Below are 16,224 nucleotides of genomic sequence, written 5' to 3'. Positions count from 1 at the left end.
AAGAGCCCCGCCACCCAGAGCATTGCGCCAGCAGTGCAGTGAGCTGCGGGTGAGGGGAACAGCGGGGGAGGGGCTGGGACTAGCCTCCCAGGCCAGGACCTCAGGGGCCAGGCAGGAGGGTCCCACGGGCCGGATGTATCCTGCGGGCTGTAGTTTGCCCACCTCTGTTCTAGCAGACTGGCAACACTTAGTGTGTGCAGCAATTTGAGGCTTCCTGATTTTGGGTACTCCATAGAATCTCTTTGGATCATATCAGTCAATGGTTGATCCTGCTTTTTGGGAGGGAAATCTTTTTTCCTCCCATGCTAGTATGCAAACTAGTGCATAGTGTGCAGGCTTTTTGCCCGTGCAGACCTTTCCATATATTTGTAGAGATTGAGTAAAGGACTGCAAGGCACAAAGGGAAAATATGAACTTATTGTGAATTATTAATTTTTACATTTATCTTTACTACCCCCCCACCCCCCAAAGCCTTCTGTATCATGTTTATAGCCCTGTAAAGTGAATGACAAACACCTTCATAGACTTGGAACAAAATATTTATGGATTCAACTTGGCTGACTTCAGATCAGCTTCAGTTTCTTATCTCTATTCCTCATGTTTTGCTAGATACCTCAATGCTGGATGCTTCAGTGCTTAAAGTAGGATTTGCACCGTGTAAATGTTGGGGCAAATTGATCTCCAAAAGATATTGAATCTTGTCCAGAGTCTCTTTTTGGCTCTCACCCCTGACAAACGTATTTTGCAGTAGATTTCCCTGGTGGGAAATCTGTTATGCAGCATAAGTTGGTCATGCAGCCTTCACTTTGTCCCCTGGTGCAAATGCATTAGGGTACAGCCTAATAATATGATCATGCCTTTTTCCAAAGGACACCCTGCTGCATTCAGTGCACAGGGTGGACCATGTTTGCGTGGTGGTGGTGGTGGTTGGGGGTCTAGACTACTGCCTCAGTTGTTGCAGAAGTTTGAAGTTAAGTTGCAAATGAGGCAGGATACCCCAGGAAGCAAAAGGTTAGTGTTGTAGTTAAAGCAGTTGAGTGCTACTCTGAAGTGAATTCTCTCTCTCTTCCATAGTTCCTACGTTATGCTGGGCAAATTACGTAAACCAAAACTTCCTGGTGACAGTTTGTTTTTGGGGTGCCCTATTTCGGACACCCGTGCTTTGACTTGCAGAAGTGCTGATTATTTGCAACTGAAATCAGTAGGAGTTGTGCTTTGAACAGCTGAAGTGCTATAATAAAATTAGTGGACACCTTTGACAACCTTGGCCTGAATCTCTGCCTTAGACCCTCACTCTATAGTTGGGTAACTGAATATCTTGCATCACAGGGCTGTTTTGAAGATAGACTAATGTTTGTGAAGCACTCCTATGTAACAGGGATAAACACCATAAAGTCCATGAGGAAATTTTACTAAATTTGCATTCAAGGCAAGTTTTGAAAGGTGTGCAGTAAATAAGGCTTAGGGCCATGCATACAGGGTAAAGATATTGAATGGCTAACCATTCAGTGAGCAGTCATCCACACTGCCTGAGACACTAGCTCTCAGTCCTCATTCTCAGTGTCACAGCAACCGTCTCCCAGCCGACTGGAGAAGCACCAGCAGCAAAAGGCCTACTCAATCCCAGCCTGGATTGTGCTTTGGGGGTAAAGCATGCTCAATATTGACAGTGTTCAGGAAAATTGTGTTGCTACTTCCCATAAGCCTCTAATCCACATGTGCAAACTGTTTCCAAAGACTTACAGTTCAGCCAAATCTTCATGGATTTTCCTGGACAGGAAAAAACAATGATTCCAGAGCAAACGCTGTCAGATTTTCTGTTCCAAAGCATGGGAGTACTTTTTGTTTCTCAACAAAACAACTGTTAGAATTTTTAAAAACTTTTTTCCCCTGTCTCCCTGTCCCCAAGAGCAGAGCGCAAAAAGAGCAACCTCAAGGCAGATACCTGATATAGAAAATTTTAGCTCACGTGGCTGGCTTGGCCGTTATAAGTAATTGCAAATTAGAGCTTGCAGTAGAAGGTATTAGGCAAACTTAACTATAGTTAATGCCACATCACTTTCACCTATACTTGTGAAAGGATTAAGAAATAACTCTAAACTTGCAGAAATGCATTTGAACCCATTTCAAAGAGATTTTAAAGTAGTTTGTTTAACCATCTTCATACAGTCAAAGCTGCACCATAGTTTTAAAATGACACACTTATTCACTCCTTCTCTCAAAATAGCCAGTCCTGGAAGGGTTTGTTGTCCTGAGAGTATGTTACTGGTATAGTTCACGTTGATGTGTCATAGTTGGAATTTTAAAGGTGTTAGAACTGCAAAGAAACACAACTTCTTAGTCATTTATAATGTGTGCTGAGTGCTTTTATTTGCATTTGGCACACCTGTGTAAAGTATGCTTCTGGTTTTCATGATATTTGCACATAACTTCACCTGCTATTCATCTAGCTAAAATTAAGATGGTATCTTTAAGTTGGTATAAAAGCCCCAAGTGTGTGTTCTCTCTCTCTCTCACTTTTCCCTTAACATAGCTTCTAGTTTTCTGTACCTCTTGCAGAAGCTAACTTTTTTTGCCCTGAGTTAGTTGCTGTAATTTCCTAGAAAACTACATAAAACTTATTCTCAACAGGTAACTTACAACCCTCTTTGAAGACAGCTAAGGCATCAGAACACTTCAAGGAGGACAGTTCAGAGGCTTCAAGTCAGGAGGAAGGTATTCATATATTCAAAGGTTCTATTTATGAGTAACATTTTTACCAGGCTGACAGTCACAGAAATAATGTATTTGACTGACTTCTACCTCTTGTAAAGTGCTGAAGACTTTGGATGAAAGTTGCTATATACATTTTAATTTTTGTTACTGCACACTTTCAGTAACTTGATACGATTATTACATTTTGTGAATAGGAAGGCTTTGGAGGTGTGGTTGCTTTTTGAGTTGTTTTGAGAGGCTGGGGTGAGCAGCTAGGAAGAGTTGTGAGGGTTTGTTAGTACGCAGACAAAGATATTTGTGACTTCCTCATGTGTCTATTTTTTTATGACCTGGTTAATGTTGAGTGAGTTATTTCAGTTTTAGTTGATGCTTATTTATAAAACATCTTAAATATGAAGATCCTCTATCTGGAAATACCTCATTCCTCTATTTTTATCTCAAAGCTGCACTTCTGTAGCATTGTGACCAGTTACTAACAGTGACTCTAACCCTTCTGATCTGGGTAATGAACTCCAGATATGGGAGTTGGTACTTCTCAGATACCATGATAAGTTTTGATGGGATGTACTAGCCCAGTGGATAAGTAGTCTTATTTTGAAAAGAATGCCAAGCCAGTTTTGCATCACTTGCGCAGTATGCTAGTTTGACTTTTCGATTAGGCAAAGGAGGGCATGCGACGCAAAGGACTATTAAGCCATACTGTTTGCTAGTGCACAGTATTATCATTCCTATCCTCTTATGCAGACATGCAAGGTGGAGTGTGATGTACTTTTGGATGCAACTTTTCTGACTCTCTTTTCAAATAAAGAAATGTGAAAAAAGACCGCAGCAGCTTGGGCCATCAGGCAGGAATGCTAAAGAGACGACAAGACTAAATTCCTGTTCAACTTCCGTTTTCATAAGAACTTGCAATAGGTTGCTTGCTCCTTTAGTAGAAATGTTACTATCTTTAATTTTAGCTATTTCACCATAGTACTGCAATAATACAAAATAGCTATTTTTCAAAGAGTCCATTCCTTTCACCAGTAAGCTATTTGGTCAGGTCCCTGTTAAGGAGACACATTATCCAGTGGATTCTCTGATTGTGATTGTGTTGCAATGCATTGGCAAAATGTGATTCTTAAAGTTCTGTACTGTAAAAGCCAGGGTTGGTTGATTTGTGTCAAATTTTGTTCCCTTCAAGGCAGAGAGAATATCTTCTACCACTGGAAAACTATGCAATTCAGAAAAGCTTTTATCTGTTTTTGAAAGAAAATGTCACCCATTGCGCTGATCTATCTTAAAACACTAACCAAACTCTGGAATGCATTTGAAAATACCCCGCTACCTCAATATAACACGAATTTGGATATAACGCGGTAAAGCAGCGCTCCGTCGGGGGGCCGGGCTGCGCGTTCTGGCGGATCAAAGCAAGTTCGATATAACGCAGTTTCACCTATAACGCGGTAAGATTATTTGGCTCCCAAGGACAGCGTTATATCGAGGTAGAGGTGTAGTTCAAATTGTCATTTTTACATTGTCCTTAAATGAGAACTTTTTCCACTTTAAAATTTCAGATGCATTTGAATACATGCTTATTGCCATTAGTGTAAACTTTGGTAATGCTCAAGGCCGGCTCCAGATTTTTGCTGCCCCAAGCAGCGAAGAGAGGGGAAGGGAAAAAAAAAAAAAGCCGTGATCAGCAGCACTTTGGTGGCTGCTGTACCACGCCGCTTCTTTCTTCGGCGGCAATTTGAAGCCGGTCCTTCCTTCCGAGAGGGACCGAGAGCTTGCTGCGCTGGTGCCTGGAGCCGGCCCTGGTAATGCTTTTAAACTTCGTACTTTCCAAATAATTCCAATTCTCACTCTGCCTTCAGTTTTCTAGTTGGATCTCTATTTTGATCTTGTTCTGAACTGCGTCTTTAAGGGAGTTGAGGTAAATGATAGCAACTTTCAAAAGAAAAATAGAAAAACCCAGAAATGATAGCAAAGGAGACAAAGAGCTTACTTAGAAGCCAAAGATCAGCAGCAATTGAACTGTAGAAATTTTACTTTTGGCAGTATAATAAATATACAGTACTTCAGAGAGGTAAAAAGACAAGGTCATTGCTTCAAGGACTTGTGGTTAAAAATAATAAACATTTTTCTACATATACATGCTATTACTTGTAAGGTTTACTTAAATTGCAACTAATCTCAGGTTCTAAATGCATTATATCAATGCAGGAACTTACTCATTAAGCAGCTCATAACTTACCAGTACCGTATTAACCTTCTGGGGCAATATCCAGGAGTTGGAGAAAGGAAACAATTTCCATTTTTCCTTTTGATTTGACTGATTTATTTTTTTTCCTCCCCCCTGTCCCATTGAGCTACATCTGGCAACCTCTAATGACACAACCAGGGCACCTATGGTTAGTCTGTTGGTGAAAAATAATCCCAGTTGCTTATGAAATGTACACTTCTCTCCCTGTGCTTTTTGGTATTTTTGTGACTTTTCTGGGAAACTGGAAGGTCCCCAGTCCTACCCATCTGATCCATGTCAACTGACCCCTGCTTCCATGCATTGTTTGACTTGAGTGGCCGTCTGTGCAAGTGTAAGGGGTCCATTCATGTTTGATCAGATTGTAAGACTGGGATCTGTATCTATAGTAGCACTGGTCTTTTTCCTGTCACTACCAAAACGTTGCGTGAAATATAGTCGAAAACCTTTACTGAATGGGTTATTTTCCTGGATTGACTTATAATAGAAACAATTATTACTATTGGCATTGCTGATTTGTGTTCTTTTTTCCTCCAGATGTAATGCAGCACACATCAGTCCATAAAAAACATAATGGGAAAAGTCCTGTTGCCAAGTAGGTATTAAGGTTTGCAAAACGAGCATGTCTACTTTAAAGTCAAACTGTCTATAAATTTCATTGTGACTTCTACTTCTTGTGTTATGTAAAGGGGTAAATAACACTTCCTTATGCACTTTCCCCACACCATTCATGATTTTATAGACCCCATCATATCCCTCCTTAACCATCTCTTTTCCAAGCTTAGCAGTCTCTCTCTTTTTAATGTCTCCTTATATGGAAGCTGTTCCATACCCCTAATCATTTTTGTTGCCATTCTCTGTATTTTTCCAATTCTAATATATTTTTGATATGTGACTGATACCTATATATTTTGTGCCGTGTACTATTGATTATCCTCATTACATCAAGTTTCCATGGTATATAGTCTACCAATATCCTTGTTTAATGCCTGGCACTCTGGTTCATCCATCTTAGTATCTAGACTTACAGCATTTATATATAATGGTCTTTTTACAGCAGCTTAGCTTTCCCAGAAAATCTGTATGCGAGGTGCCTTATAGCCTGCCACTTTGTTCTTCATTTCTATATATAAATTTTATTGTATCTTGGCCACACCAAAAAAAAAACCAAAACCAGAAACTGCAAAATATCTAGCATAAGTATCAATATGTATCTTAAATTCTGTGGCTCCTGGCACAGAGTAAGAAGAGAAGCTGATTTTCCATTTTACTTACTTACATACATACATACATCTATCATCATGCTCCATCTAAATTTCCCTCTCTTACACTGGAAACTATAACTTGTTCTATGCCACACCTTGTCTGTAGACCTAATCGATTAGGACTAAACTAAACCTATTGGATACATAAGATGAGGGTTCTGTTAACTTAAAAAAACAAAACAAAAAAGCACTTTGCTTAACCCAGTTGCTGGGATGGTACAGGGGTTCAGGTAGTAGCAATCTGAAACTTGAAGTGCCCCATCTGCAAGTTGATGGAAAAGAAACTTTCTCTTCTCTCCCACCTTGAATCTGCTGGTTTCTGTAAAATGGGGGAAAGGTCTTAACTTCTCCTTCCTTGCAGCAGCCAAGCAGATAAGACAGGGACAGAAGTAATCTTGCTATTCTAAAATCTCTCCCCTCCTCCCCCCCAAGTTGTCTCCCCTCCTGTGGATAACTTCAGTCTTTCTCTTCATGTGTTCAAATACGAATGGCGTCTCCTAGGTGAAGTAAATTTTTGTAGGTCAGTTCTTACATACTCATCCATATGAATCTGGTGTAAATCTTGGGTCAGGAAAATTATATCTCTGGAATAGGGGTGGTACACTGTAGAGAAGCTTGTATAGTACCTTCTGCACATTCTGGCTGAAGTTCTACAATCACTCTTTTTTAGAAAAAGCACAAATTGATTTAAAGAGAGAAGGTTAGGAATCTGAAGTGAAGACTCAAAATAGTCTTAAAACTTACTTGATGTATTTGGAAAAGCAGCAAGGGTTACACTGAAAACAGTCCCTGTCCCTAACCCTTTATCAGCTGACTCTCTTTAGCAGAAGCTTCCAAAGTACGCCTGTACACATTAGTTGTGGACCTTTCCGTGTGTCTATTTCAAGACTCTTGAAGACTGAGTTCTGATCGAGGTTTACTCGAACTATTTCCTGAGGATTCATTGAAACATTTAACTCACTTTAAAGCCTCTCCTTTAATATCTTCCAGAGGTGCTTGGTAATGAGCAACTGAAGCTCTCTAGTATCCCTATCGCCTTGGAATGCACTAGAGTGACACCATCCCAAGAATGGAATAAAGTGTTTTGTATTGCAGTGCTTTCCTGAAGCGGGCAAGAACAATTAATTTTAAAATATATTTTAAAGCAAAATGTCATATACATTTATAACCAATATTTTGCTATAAGACACATTATTTATTATTTTTTCTTTTTGTTCTCAGTCAAGAGTGGGGCACATCTGTGGATGACAGATGAAGGGTGGAGTATAGGTCCATGTGGCCTGGTGACCCCCATCAGAAATCTTGTTCCAAGAGTCCATGTTGACCAATGTGTCTATACTTAGTTACAAATCAATCAGACTGGCTATTGCCACATGTGGTTTGATTGGAAAGCATTGAGGCCCAAAGTAAATGCCAAACATTAGTTTAGATTTCTCAACACTCTTCAAAAGTGGCAAGTGTGAGGACAGAGAATATGCAGCCAAAGGAATAGTTTTAAATTCTGCTTTGTGGTTGTAGAAATGAGCACAAAAGTGGTTTGTAGATGGTCCTACACGGCTTTTTCTAACTTTCTTGTATAGTTTAAAAATAACGGTATGTAGTCACTTTTTCAATGTTTTTGAAGTTCAGAGGAGAAGGAAAACGAGTTGGTTTTTTTTTGTTTGTTTTTAAATCTAAATCTGGAAAACTGCTGTTTAACCACTTGCCCTTTTTAAGTGTGAAAAAAGGCAATGAATCATGAAACATTTCCATGAGCTATTAGGATTTGTGAGGTTGTATATATCCTAAATTTTGTCAACATAAGGGCTTGTCTACACAGTGTGATAATACAGCAAATTAGGGTTCTTTAGAAATCACACTCTAATAGAACACATTTATATTCCTGAGGGCATTCTGCGCACAATATTTTAAAATTCTGCAAATTTTATTTGTCAAATAAATGTGAAGGCACCATCATGGCATCGGGGAGCATAGGCCACTGGCTACACAGAGGTGGGAGATCATTGTGCAGCTCCTTTTTCCCCCTCCCCTCGGACATGGACTCAGCAGTGAAGCTGCACCCAACCCTGACACAGCACAAGGACCGGGCCTGCCCCAGAAACACCCAAGGGCCCTGCTCCTTCATGTGGGCAGGCAAGCTCAGCAATGCAGGATCAAAGTGTGGGGGGATCCCAGTGTGGGTTGAAAGGGTTCTGTGTGTGGGTGGCTCAGTGGGGGATCCAGGTGCAGGGAGGGATCTGGATGCACAGGGTCTTGTTGCGGGGGTTCTGGGTGCAATGGTAATGAGACTCTGCGGCGGGGGGGGTCCATGTGAAGGTGTTTGGGGCTCAGCAGGGTGGGCTCTGGGTGTGGGGGGGATAGAGCTCTGTGGGGGGGATCTAGATGCTGGGAACGTGGGGCTCAGCTGGGTGGGGATACAGGTACAGCTGGTTGGGGCTCAGTGGGGTGGGGATCTGGGTGCAGGTGGCTCGTGGGGGTGGTCCAATGCAGGGGGAGTGGGGCTCATCAGGGGAGTTTTGAGTCTTTGGGGGGGGTTGGCAGGAAAGTGAGTATGCGGGGGTCTGGATGCATGGGGGTTGGGCTGATGGGGGAGCAGCTCCCTGTACAGGGATCCCTCCCCCTGTAGCTGAGGAGTGATGGGTACAGGATGTGGAGTGGGGGCCTGGGGAGTTTGCAAAGCTTCTTGCAGCTGGGGGAGAAATCCAGGGGTGGGTCTTACCCAGCCCCGGATGCTGTGCAGGGGAAGAGGAAGTCCTGTCCTCCCCAGCCCAGCCAGGACTAGCAGGTGAGCCTGGTGCAGGGTCTTCTCCAGTCCTGCCTCCTGCCCCACAGTCATTTACCTTGGGCACACAGAACATACTGCTGGGAAAGGTCGCGTGACTGCTTTTGTGACTTCCCTGTTGGTCATTTTTCTGTGGGGAAGCAAAGAAATCTGCAGGGGACATAAATTTTGCACATGTGCAGTGATGCAGAATTCCCCCAGTAGTAACATTACCCCACATGTACACACACACCTTAAGTATCCCTAGTATATAATTGCCTGTTAAGTAAAGTAAATTTAAGGTTGATCTAGCTTAGAGCCGTTTTTGTGTGTTTACACACACACACACACACACACACACACACACACACACTCTAAACATGTTCCACCTAGAGATCTATTGAGAGATTGAAATTTTTCTGAAAACACCTGTCTTCCCAATATGTTACAAAATTGGGAATGCTGTTATGGAAATCTCAGAAGTTTTTTATACTTGTGTAATATGTTTTTCACCAGCACTGGCAGTACAAAATGTTCTTCACTGGATGGCCTTAACATAAAACACTCTGAACAGAATGGGGTAGTGGATTGGAGAAGAAAAAACTGCACTGTTCAACAGCATCCAGAGCACTGTACAAACTTACTTGATCAGGTGAGTGACTTTCATTTAGTTCATAATGGTAGGTGAGGATATTACCCAGAGCTCACCGTTAAATTTTACTTCAAGGCTAGTTATACACACTACAGCATTAATTCTTGAAACTGTTTAAGTTCAGCTGATCCATAATATCCTAATGAGAGAGCTCTGAACAGAAAGGTCAATATTCAGTTCCACTTAATTTCCTACAGGGAACACCTTATTTTAATGAGTTCTCACTGGATACAGTTCAAAGCTTGAAGATTATTTTATACCTAACTGCAAACAGCAGGATAGAGTAACCTGTTTGGTACTGTTTAAATGTCTCAACTGAGGGCACTTAGCACTTCGTTCGTATCCATTGTATCACACCTGCATTGTATAGGCAACTAAAATGCTATTATCTTTTGCTGAAAGACAATTGTAGTGACATTTATTTGTGGCTAGCCAGTGTCCATCCCCTTGATATTACAGTGCAATTCTCCAGTAACTGTAAAACAAGAGTAACTGTTACAGAAGTGGAAGAACTAAATTAGTAGATAGTTACACATACTGTACTTAAAATTTTCATGAGTCATCTGCCTCGTTTCTGAAAAAAAATTGTATATAGTAACTAATACTTACTATGGTATATCTCAATAAATGGAATTACATTTATTTTTCATCAGACATACAGAGTTGGGTATTGACAAATATAGCAATATTGCAAGCCAAAAGAACAGCTTTGTGGGTCTTGCAAAATACACAGTGAACTAATGTTTCCTTCAAAGTAATTCTATAAATCTTGCAATCTGCTAACTTTTTCTACTTCTTGACTTAATAGTATATAAGCATGAGACTGTAAATATTAAATACTATACTAGAGCAGGTTAAACACTACCTACTATTTTAAGGGGAAGGATGAATACATCATAACTGCAGACTTACTCTGAATTGTCATAACTAATTTTCACTCATTCACCAAATTATAGAATCTTATTTACAGTTAAGGAGAGTGTAGCTTTCTTTTGGTTCATTGTACCAGTCTTGATAGATTGGGGGTAGTAATTGGGAGAAGCATCCTGTGAGAGCATAGATGCCATATTCCTCTCTGACGTACCTATGGCTGGTACCCAACAACCAGAGTGGGGAAAACTGAAGGTTGTTTCTAAATATTGGTCTCCAGTATGAGTGGTGTGCATCCAAGTGATGGAGTAGAGTAACTTGCAGCACGTAGACACTCTTCTGAATAGCCAATAACTTCATTCACTCATGAAATTAGCTCCTCCTCTCAGCAGTGTCAATAGACATAAGAATTGTGAATAACTCTGGAGATCAAACTGGTTCTTTTCAATGAAGGAATTGTTAGGTGTTGCCAGTTGAAACTCTTCTAGTTTCACTCAACAGGAAAAGACTTACGGCTTGCTTCCAACACTCAAATCAGCAATTTGGTTCATTCTCCCAAATATTTGCTGATACTAATAATCAACATTTTTTCACTGGCTAGTACCATTCAGCCAAGGCAGACCACATGAACGTAATTCCTGGCAATTCTAAATTAAGAAAACATCATAAAATGCTTTGGGATTTCTAAAAACACACTTGTCACCATAATACTGTAGCACCTAGGAGCCTTAGCCATCAACTATAAATGGGGAAAAACTCTTGAGATTTCTACCTCTAAAGAACTCTTATTAAACTTTGTGGACTTCATACTTTTTGTCCAATACAAGATGTAAATGTATATTTTGCTTGGTTCTTGTGGAGTTTTTATTTTCTAACTACCATCATGGTATTTGCTCTCTAGCATGCAGGAGAGAAACGGGGCTTATCTTCAATAAGCAAGAAGAAAGGAAAGCCACAACTGGAAAAGTAAGTTTTAATTTCATATAACTAGTAACTAAGGACCTAAATATAATGCATGCAACCAGAAAATCCATGGTTAATCTAAGTGTTTTGGTTTCCATTAACATTGAGATTTGAGGATTTGTATCTTATTTCCAGCAATTTCTTAAAATTTGATTCCCTCTTTTGACTGACTGTTTTGACCTTCATTCTGTGCCTTCAAGATATAAGTTTTAAAATGGATTCTGTCAAATGTAGGCATGCAAGCTTACTTGTTGTTTTTTTTAAATGATTGCCTTTTTGTAAGTGTAAATACAAGGATGAATTGGATGCTGTTCCTTTTTCATCCATTTGTTTCAGCCTGGAATTGCTGGATGATGATGATGATAGGCATGTTATGAGTCACATAAACATACAAATCCGTAACTCCTTGTTGTAGTTTGAAAAAAAGAATATAATGAATAATAGATCTGTAGAAAAAGAAGCTAATTCTTCCATATGAAGAGAAGCTAACATATACAAACACTTTTGAGATCTGTCACAAAATTGCAACTTAGCCAAATGTGCAAGGGATGGAGGAAGGACAAAGCGTAATTCTATGTCTACACTACTACCTTAAATCAGTCGATGTTAGGTCGACTTACAGCCACCGCATTAATTACTGTGGTGGCTGATGTGCATACTAACCTCCTGTCAGTGATGTGTGTCCTTACCAGGAGCACTTCCATCAACTGAAGAGGGGCAGTGTGGGGGACTGAGAGCCAGGGCTCTCAACTCCACACAGCTTCCCATCAGGAGCCCAGCTGCCTCCTGGGGCTTCTCAGCTGTGAGCCGGAGGCAGCTGCCAGGGGCTTTGTGCCTCCGGTGGAGAGATCCACACCCAGATTGTGCGGTTGACTGTTGAGCTAGGACCTCAGTGGGCAGCAGGGCTTTCAGCGGGGTGCCTGGGCAGCAGCCCAAGCCAAGAGCCTGTGTGGCAGCCTGGCTTCAAGTGGAGACCCAGCAGCAGCCACTGGAGCTGTGAAATTGACAAGAATTACAGCCAACAGCGGATGTAAGGAACGCAGTGTCTACACTGCGTTGTCCTAACTGCATTGACATAAGCCTTGGCCTCTCGTCAAGGTGGCTTTATTATGTCGGCATAGCAAGGGAGTTACATCGGCAGAAGAAGCGTTTCAGTGTGTATACCTCCACTGTTTTGTTGACGAAAGCTGACTTCAACTATATCCTGAACAGATATAGGATTTCCTTTTTCTTAACGTGTGTGAAAGGTAGAGGCTGTAAAATTATCCAGGACACTTCATTAAAATGTTCCTCAATGTGACATTGCTTAGTGTACAGTAATTTGGTGAAGATGGATGTATTTAAATTAGCCACCATTTCAGCTGTTTCTGTAAGCTAGTAGCCCATCAGTATATGTATAACTGGTTTAAGTTTTTTTCACAAATTGAAATCATATGCCATTTTGTAAGACAACCTGGTATGTGCCTCTGCTATATTTCTGTTATGTACCTGAAGAAACTTCAGTGCTAACTCCAACTTCCCATCCATTTTCTCATTTATCTTTACTAAATATACTGAATAACATGGGTTGCAATTTTGACCTGTGATATATCCCAAAATTGACTTCTGTAGGGTACTGTTTTCACTGATAAGCACATTTGAGGTCACAAGTAAATATTCCAGTGCAAATAAAAGTAATATTATATACCTTTTGTAGTATACTTGGTTATCTTTGCCAAAACTACCTTCGAAAAATATTCTTTCATTCTGCCTACATAGGGATAAAATAAAGAAAACTGACAGCAGATTGAGCAATAGGATTAATGGAGTTAGAGTTGCAGCAACACAGCACATCCGTGCAGGGGCAGTAAAAGGTAAGACATTCCCTTCAGGAAAAAGATTCTTATTAACTATAATAAAATAGTACATTATACTAAGGAAATCTGTTAAAGCTGCCATATCTTTTAATCTAGTCTTATTTTTTTTGCACAATTACTACATGCATGTTTAAGAGTGCCCAGTGTCCAGATCCTCTGCTAGTGATTGCAATAGTTAGGAATTTATTTAATTTAATATTGAAGGGCAATTCCAGTATGTATCTTTTTTACTGTTATCTAAAACTCAGTAACTGTTTCCCTCTCCTCTTGTGCCCCTCTGCATCGAACACTTTCCCCTCATCTCCTTATTTGTTTTGGACAAAAACCTAACTTAAGCCTGTTTACTTTTATCTCCCATGTCAGCACAACTATTGATACCATATTTGTTAGCTTGTTCTCTTTTGCTGGTTTCCCCACCTCCTTCTGTTAGCATCAAAGGAAAAGTATTGTAGGGTAGGCATAAGTGGCTGCTTAAAACACAAGCAGTAGAGTGAAATGAGAATTTCTGAATCAGCACAAAACAGCAGTTTATTATGGTTTATTTGTATATACGTTGAGAGGAAGGAGTCCTAAGTGCTGCTGTCCCAACAACCTTTGTCTGGCTAGCATAATGATCAGTAAGACTGAGGGTAGTGCAGTTTGAGGAAGTAAAGAGTAAAAGTGGAGAAAGGAATGAAACTTTTACTAGTGCTAACCTGCTCATCATGTAGCAGCAGAGAGAAAAGCAGTAAAAAATATCCATCAAATCATACATTTGCTTTAAGGAAGATTGGTTTATGTCTAAATAGTTCAGATATCTTATTTCCTAGTGTATTGTCAATATTTGAATATTTTAACAAAACTGAAGAACTGCAGAAATACCAACTTCTCACTTCAAATGGGAAAAGTGTGAAGTCTTGTATGAAATGCTTCTACTCTATACTTCAATATAATTGAACCAGTAGAGGAGCTGAAACCAAATGTTGAGCACTTCAAGAATTAAAGTACATAGTAAATGGAACATTATCAGAGGGAAGAGGGCATTTTATCCCATATAAATAGTAGCTCAAATAGCAGATTACGTGAAGTACAGCTGAGGGAATTCTGCACCAATAAAAAATTTTGCACAATATTTTAAAATTCTGCAAATTGTATTTGCCAATAAATAAAGGCTTCAGCATGGCAGTGGGGAGCCCAGGCCACTGGCTGCATAGAACTGGGAGATGACCTTGCATGTGCGCACACCTCCCTCTCTCCGGGATAGGGACCCGACTGAGGCTGCACCAAACCCTGTCGCACACAAGTGCCAGACCTTCCCCACCTCAGAAACACTCTGCGCCGGATGCACCAGGTGTGGGCGGGCAGGCAGGCAGAGCCCAGCAGGATCCAAATGTAGTGGGGCTTAGTGCGGAAAGGATCCAGGTGTGGGGTGAGAGGTTTCTATTTGGGGCAGTCTGGGTGTGGGCAGCTGAATGGGGGAATCTGGATACACAGGGGCTCATTCTGGGGTTCCAGATGCAGGGACAATGGGACTCTGCAGGGGTGTCTAGGTATGGGGGATGGGGCTCAGTAGGGGGGACCCAGTTCAGGAGGAGTGGGGCTTGGGGGTGGAGCTCCAGGTGTTGCTGGTTAGGATTCGGGGGGGGCTCATCGAGGTGGTCCAGACGCAGGGTAGGTGGGGCTCATCAGAGTGAGGGTTCGATGGGCCTGCTTAATGGGAAAGCCCCAGATGCTGATGGTGCTGATGAGACACTGCACGCAGAGCTCCTCCCCCTTCAGATTTCCCCTATTCCCTTTTCTTCCCATCCCTCTCTCATGCCCTTATTCTACCCCCCTTTCTTCCCCCCTGCCACTTCTTCCTCCTCCTCCCTTCCCCCCCCCCCCCAAGACTACACCCATGGGCATCCCCAGGCCTGTTAAAGTAACAAGCCCCGATGTGGCTTCCCTTCACTTCCCCATCACTTTCTGCAGGGAAGCAAAGAAATCTGTAAGGGGACGTGTTTTCAGTGCGCATGCAGTGGTACAGAATTCACCCAGGAGCAAGTAAAATCAAGGAGGGGAAAAATGGGGAAGGGGGAGGTATACCCAGCAGTAGGAGGAAGGTCACATTCAGCTGTTCGACTCTGCTTTTTCCAACCTCAGAAATGACTTTGAAAGTGAGTACAATGGTACTATATGATCATATGACAGTTGCAATAGTCAGCTCTTCTTTGAGTGCTGGTCCCTGTGTGTATTCCACACATGGGTATACATGCATGTCATCACCCAGCTCTGGGATTCATAAGAAGCAATTCTATTGGCCCACATATGCGCAGATGCCTTCCTTGTGCTCCAGACTTAGGGTGTAAGAGGCAGTGCAGGCCAATGCCTCTCCAGTTTCTTCTTACCAGTGCGTGGCCAGAGTCACAATCCAGTGTCCCCAGATTTCTCCAACTTCTTTTTTTATAGTCTGTAAATAGTTTTTATATTAGTTAATATAGTTTGTTCTTCAAATGATGGTTCCTGTTTGAATTCCACACATGGGATATGCATGTGCCCCCTGCACCTGGATGTAGTGCGTCTGTCTTGCCTGCATGTGTGTGTCAGCTCTCCTCATGTGCCAAACCAAAGGCATAAAAGGTGGTGTAGGCTGACACCTTTCCAGTCTATAATTATGCATGCACAAGGTTCAAAAACTGTTTCCTGAACTCAGTCATTTCAGTGAGCAACGAACATCTATGCTGCCTCTATTGCCTGGGTGAGGCACATATTTCTGTTAAGTGCGTCATCTGCTGCTCTTTCACCCCAGAACTCATGAAAATTAGGAACTGAGACTCGGAAAATCTCATGGAGAAGACAATGAATCCCCAACCAGAGCTGTGCCAGGGATGACCTCCCCTCGTTCCCCTGCCAAGTACATCAGTCTCATAGAGCAGGCAGAG

General features: G+C 41.5%; 1 protein-coding gene across 2 annotated transcripts in view; it reads left to right on the top strand.

Annotated features, from left to right (window-relative positions):
* Window positions 1-16,224, top strand: part of ZCCHC2 (zinc finger CCHC-type containing 2) — an 82,724-nt gene that overhangs the window by 38,309 nt on the left and 28,191 nt on the right. For both annotated transcript variants that reach the window (XM_045005294.1, XM_045005292.1), the window contains exons 7-11: window positions 2,632-2,715; window positions 5,495-5,552; window positions 9,500-9,635; window positions 11,407-11,471; window positions 13,227-13,321. In XM_045005294.1, coding sequence (XP_044861229.1) covers window positions 2,632-2,715; window positions 5,495-5,552; window positions 9,500-9,635; window positions 11,407-11,471; window positions 13,227-13,321 — 438 coding nt within the window. The remainder of the gene's footprint in view (window positions 1-2,631; window positions 2,716-5,494; window positions 5,553-9,499; window positions 9,636-11,406; window positions 11,472-13,226; window positions 13,322-16,224) is intronic.

This window comes from Mauremys mutica, chromosome 2 (genome assembly GCF_020497125.1).
Source record: "Mauremys mutica isolate MM-2020 ecotype Southern chromosome 2, ASM2049712v1, whole genome shotgun sequence".
In the NCBI taxonomy this organism is placed as follows: domain Eukaryota; kingdom Metazoa; phylum Chordata; order Testudines; family Geoemydidae; genus Mauremys; species Mauremys mutica.
The sequence above is the reverse complement of the archived record's forward strand: the minus strand, read 5'-3'. Positions and strand labels throughout refer to the sequence as shown.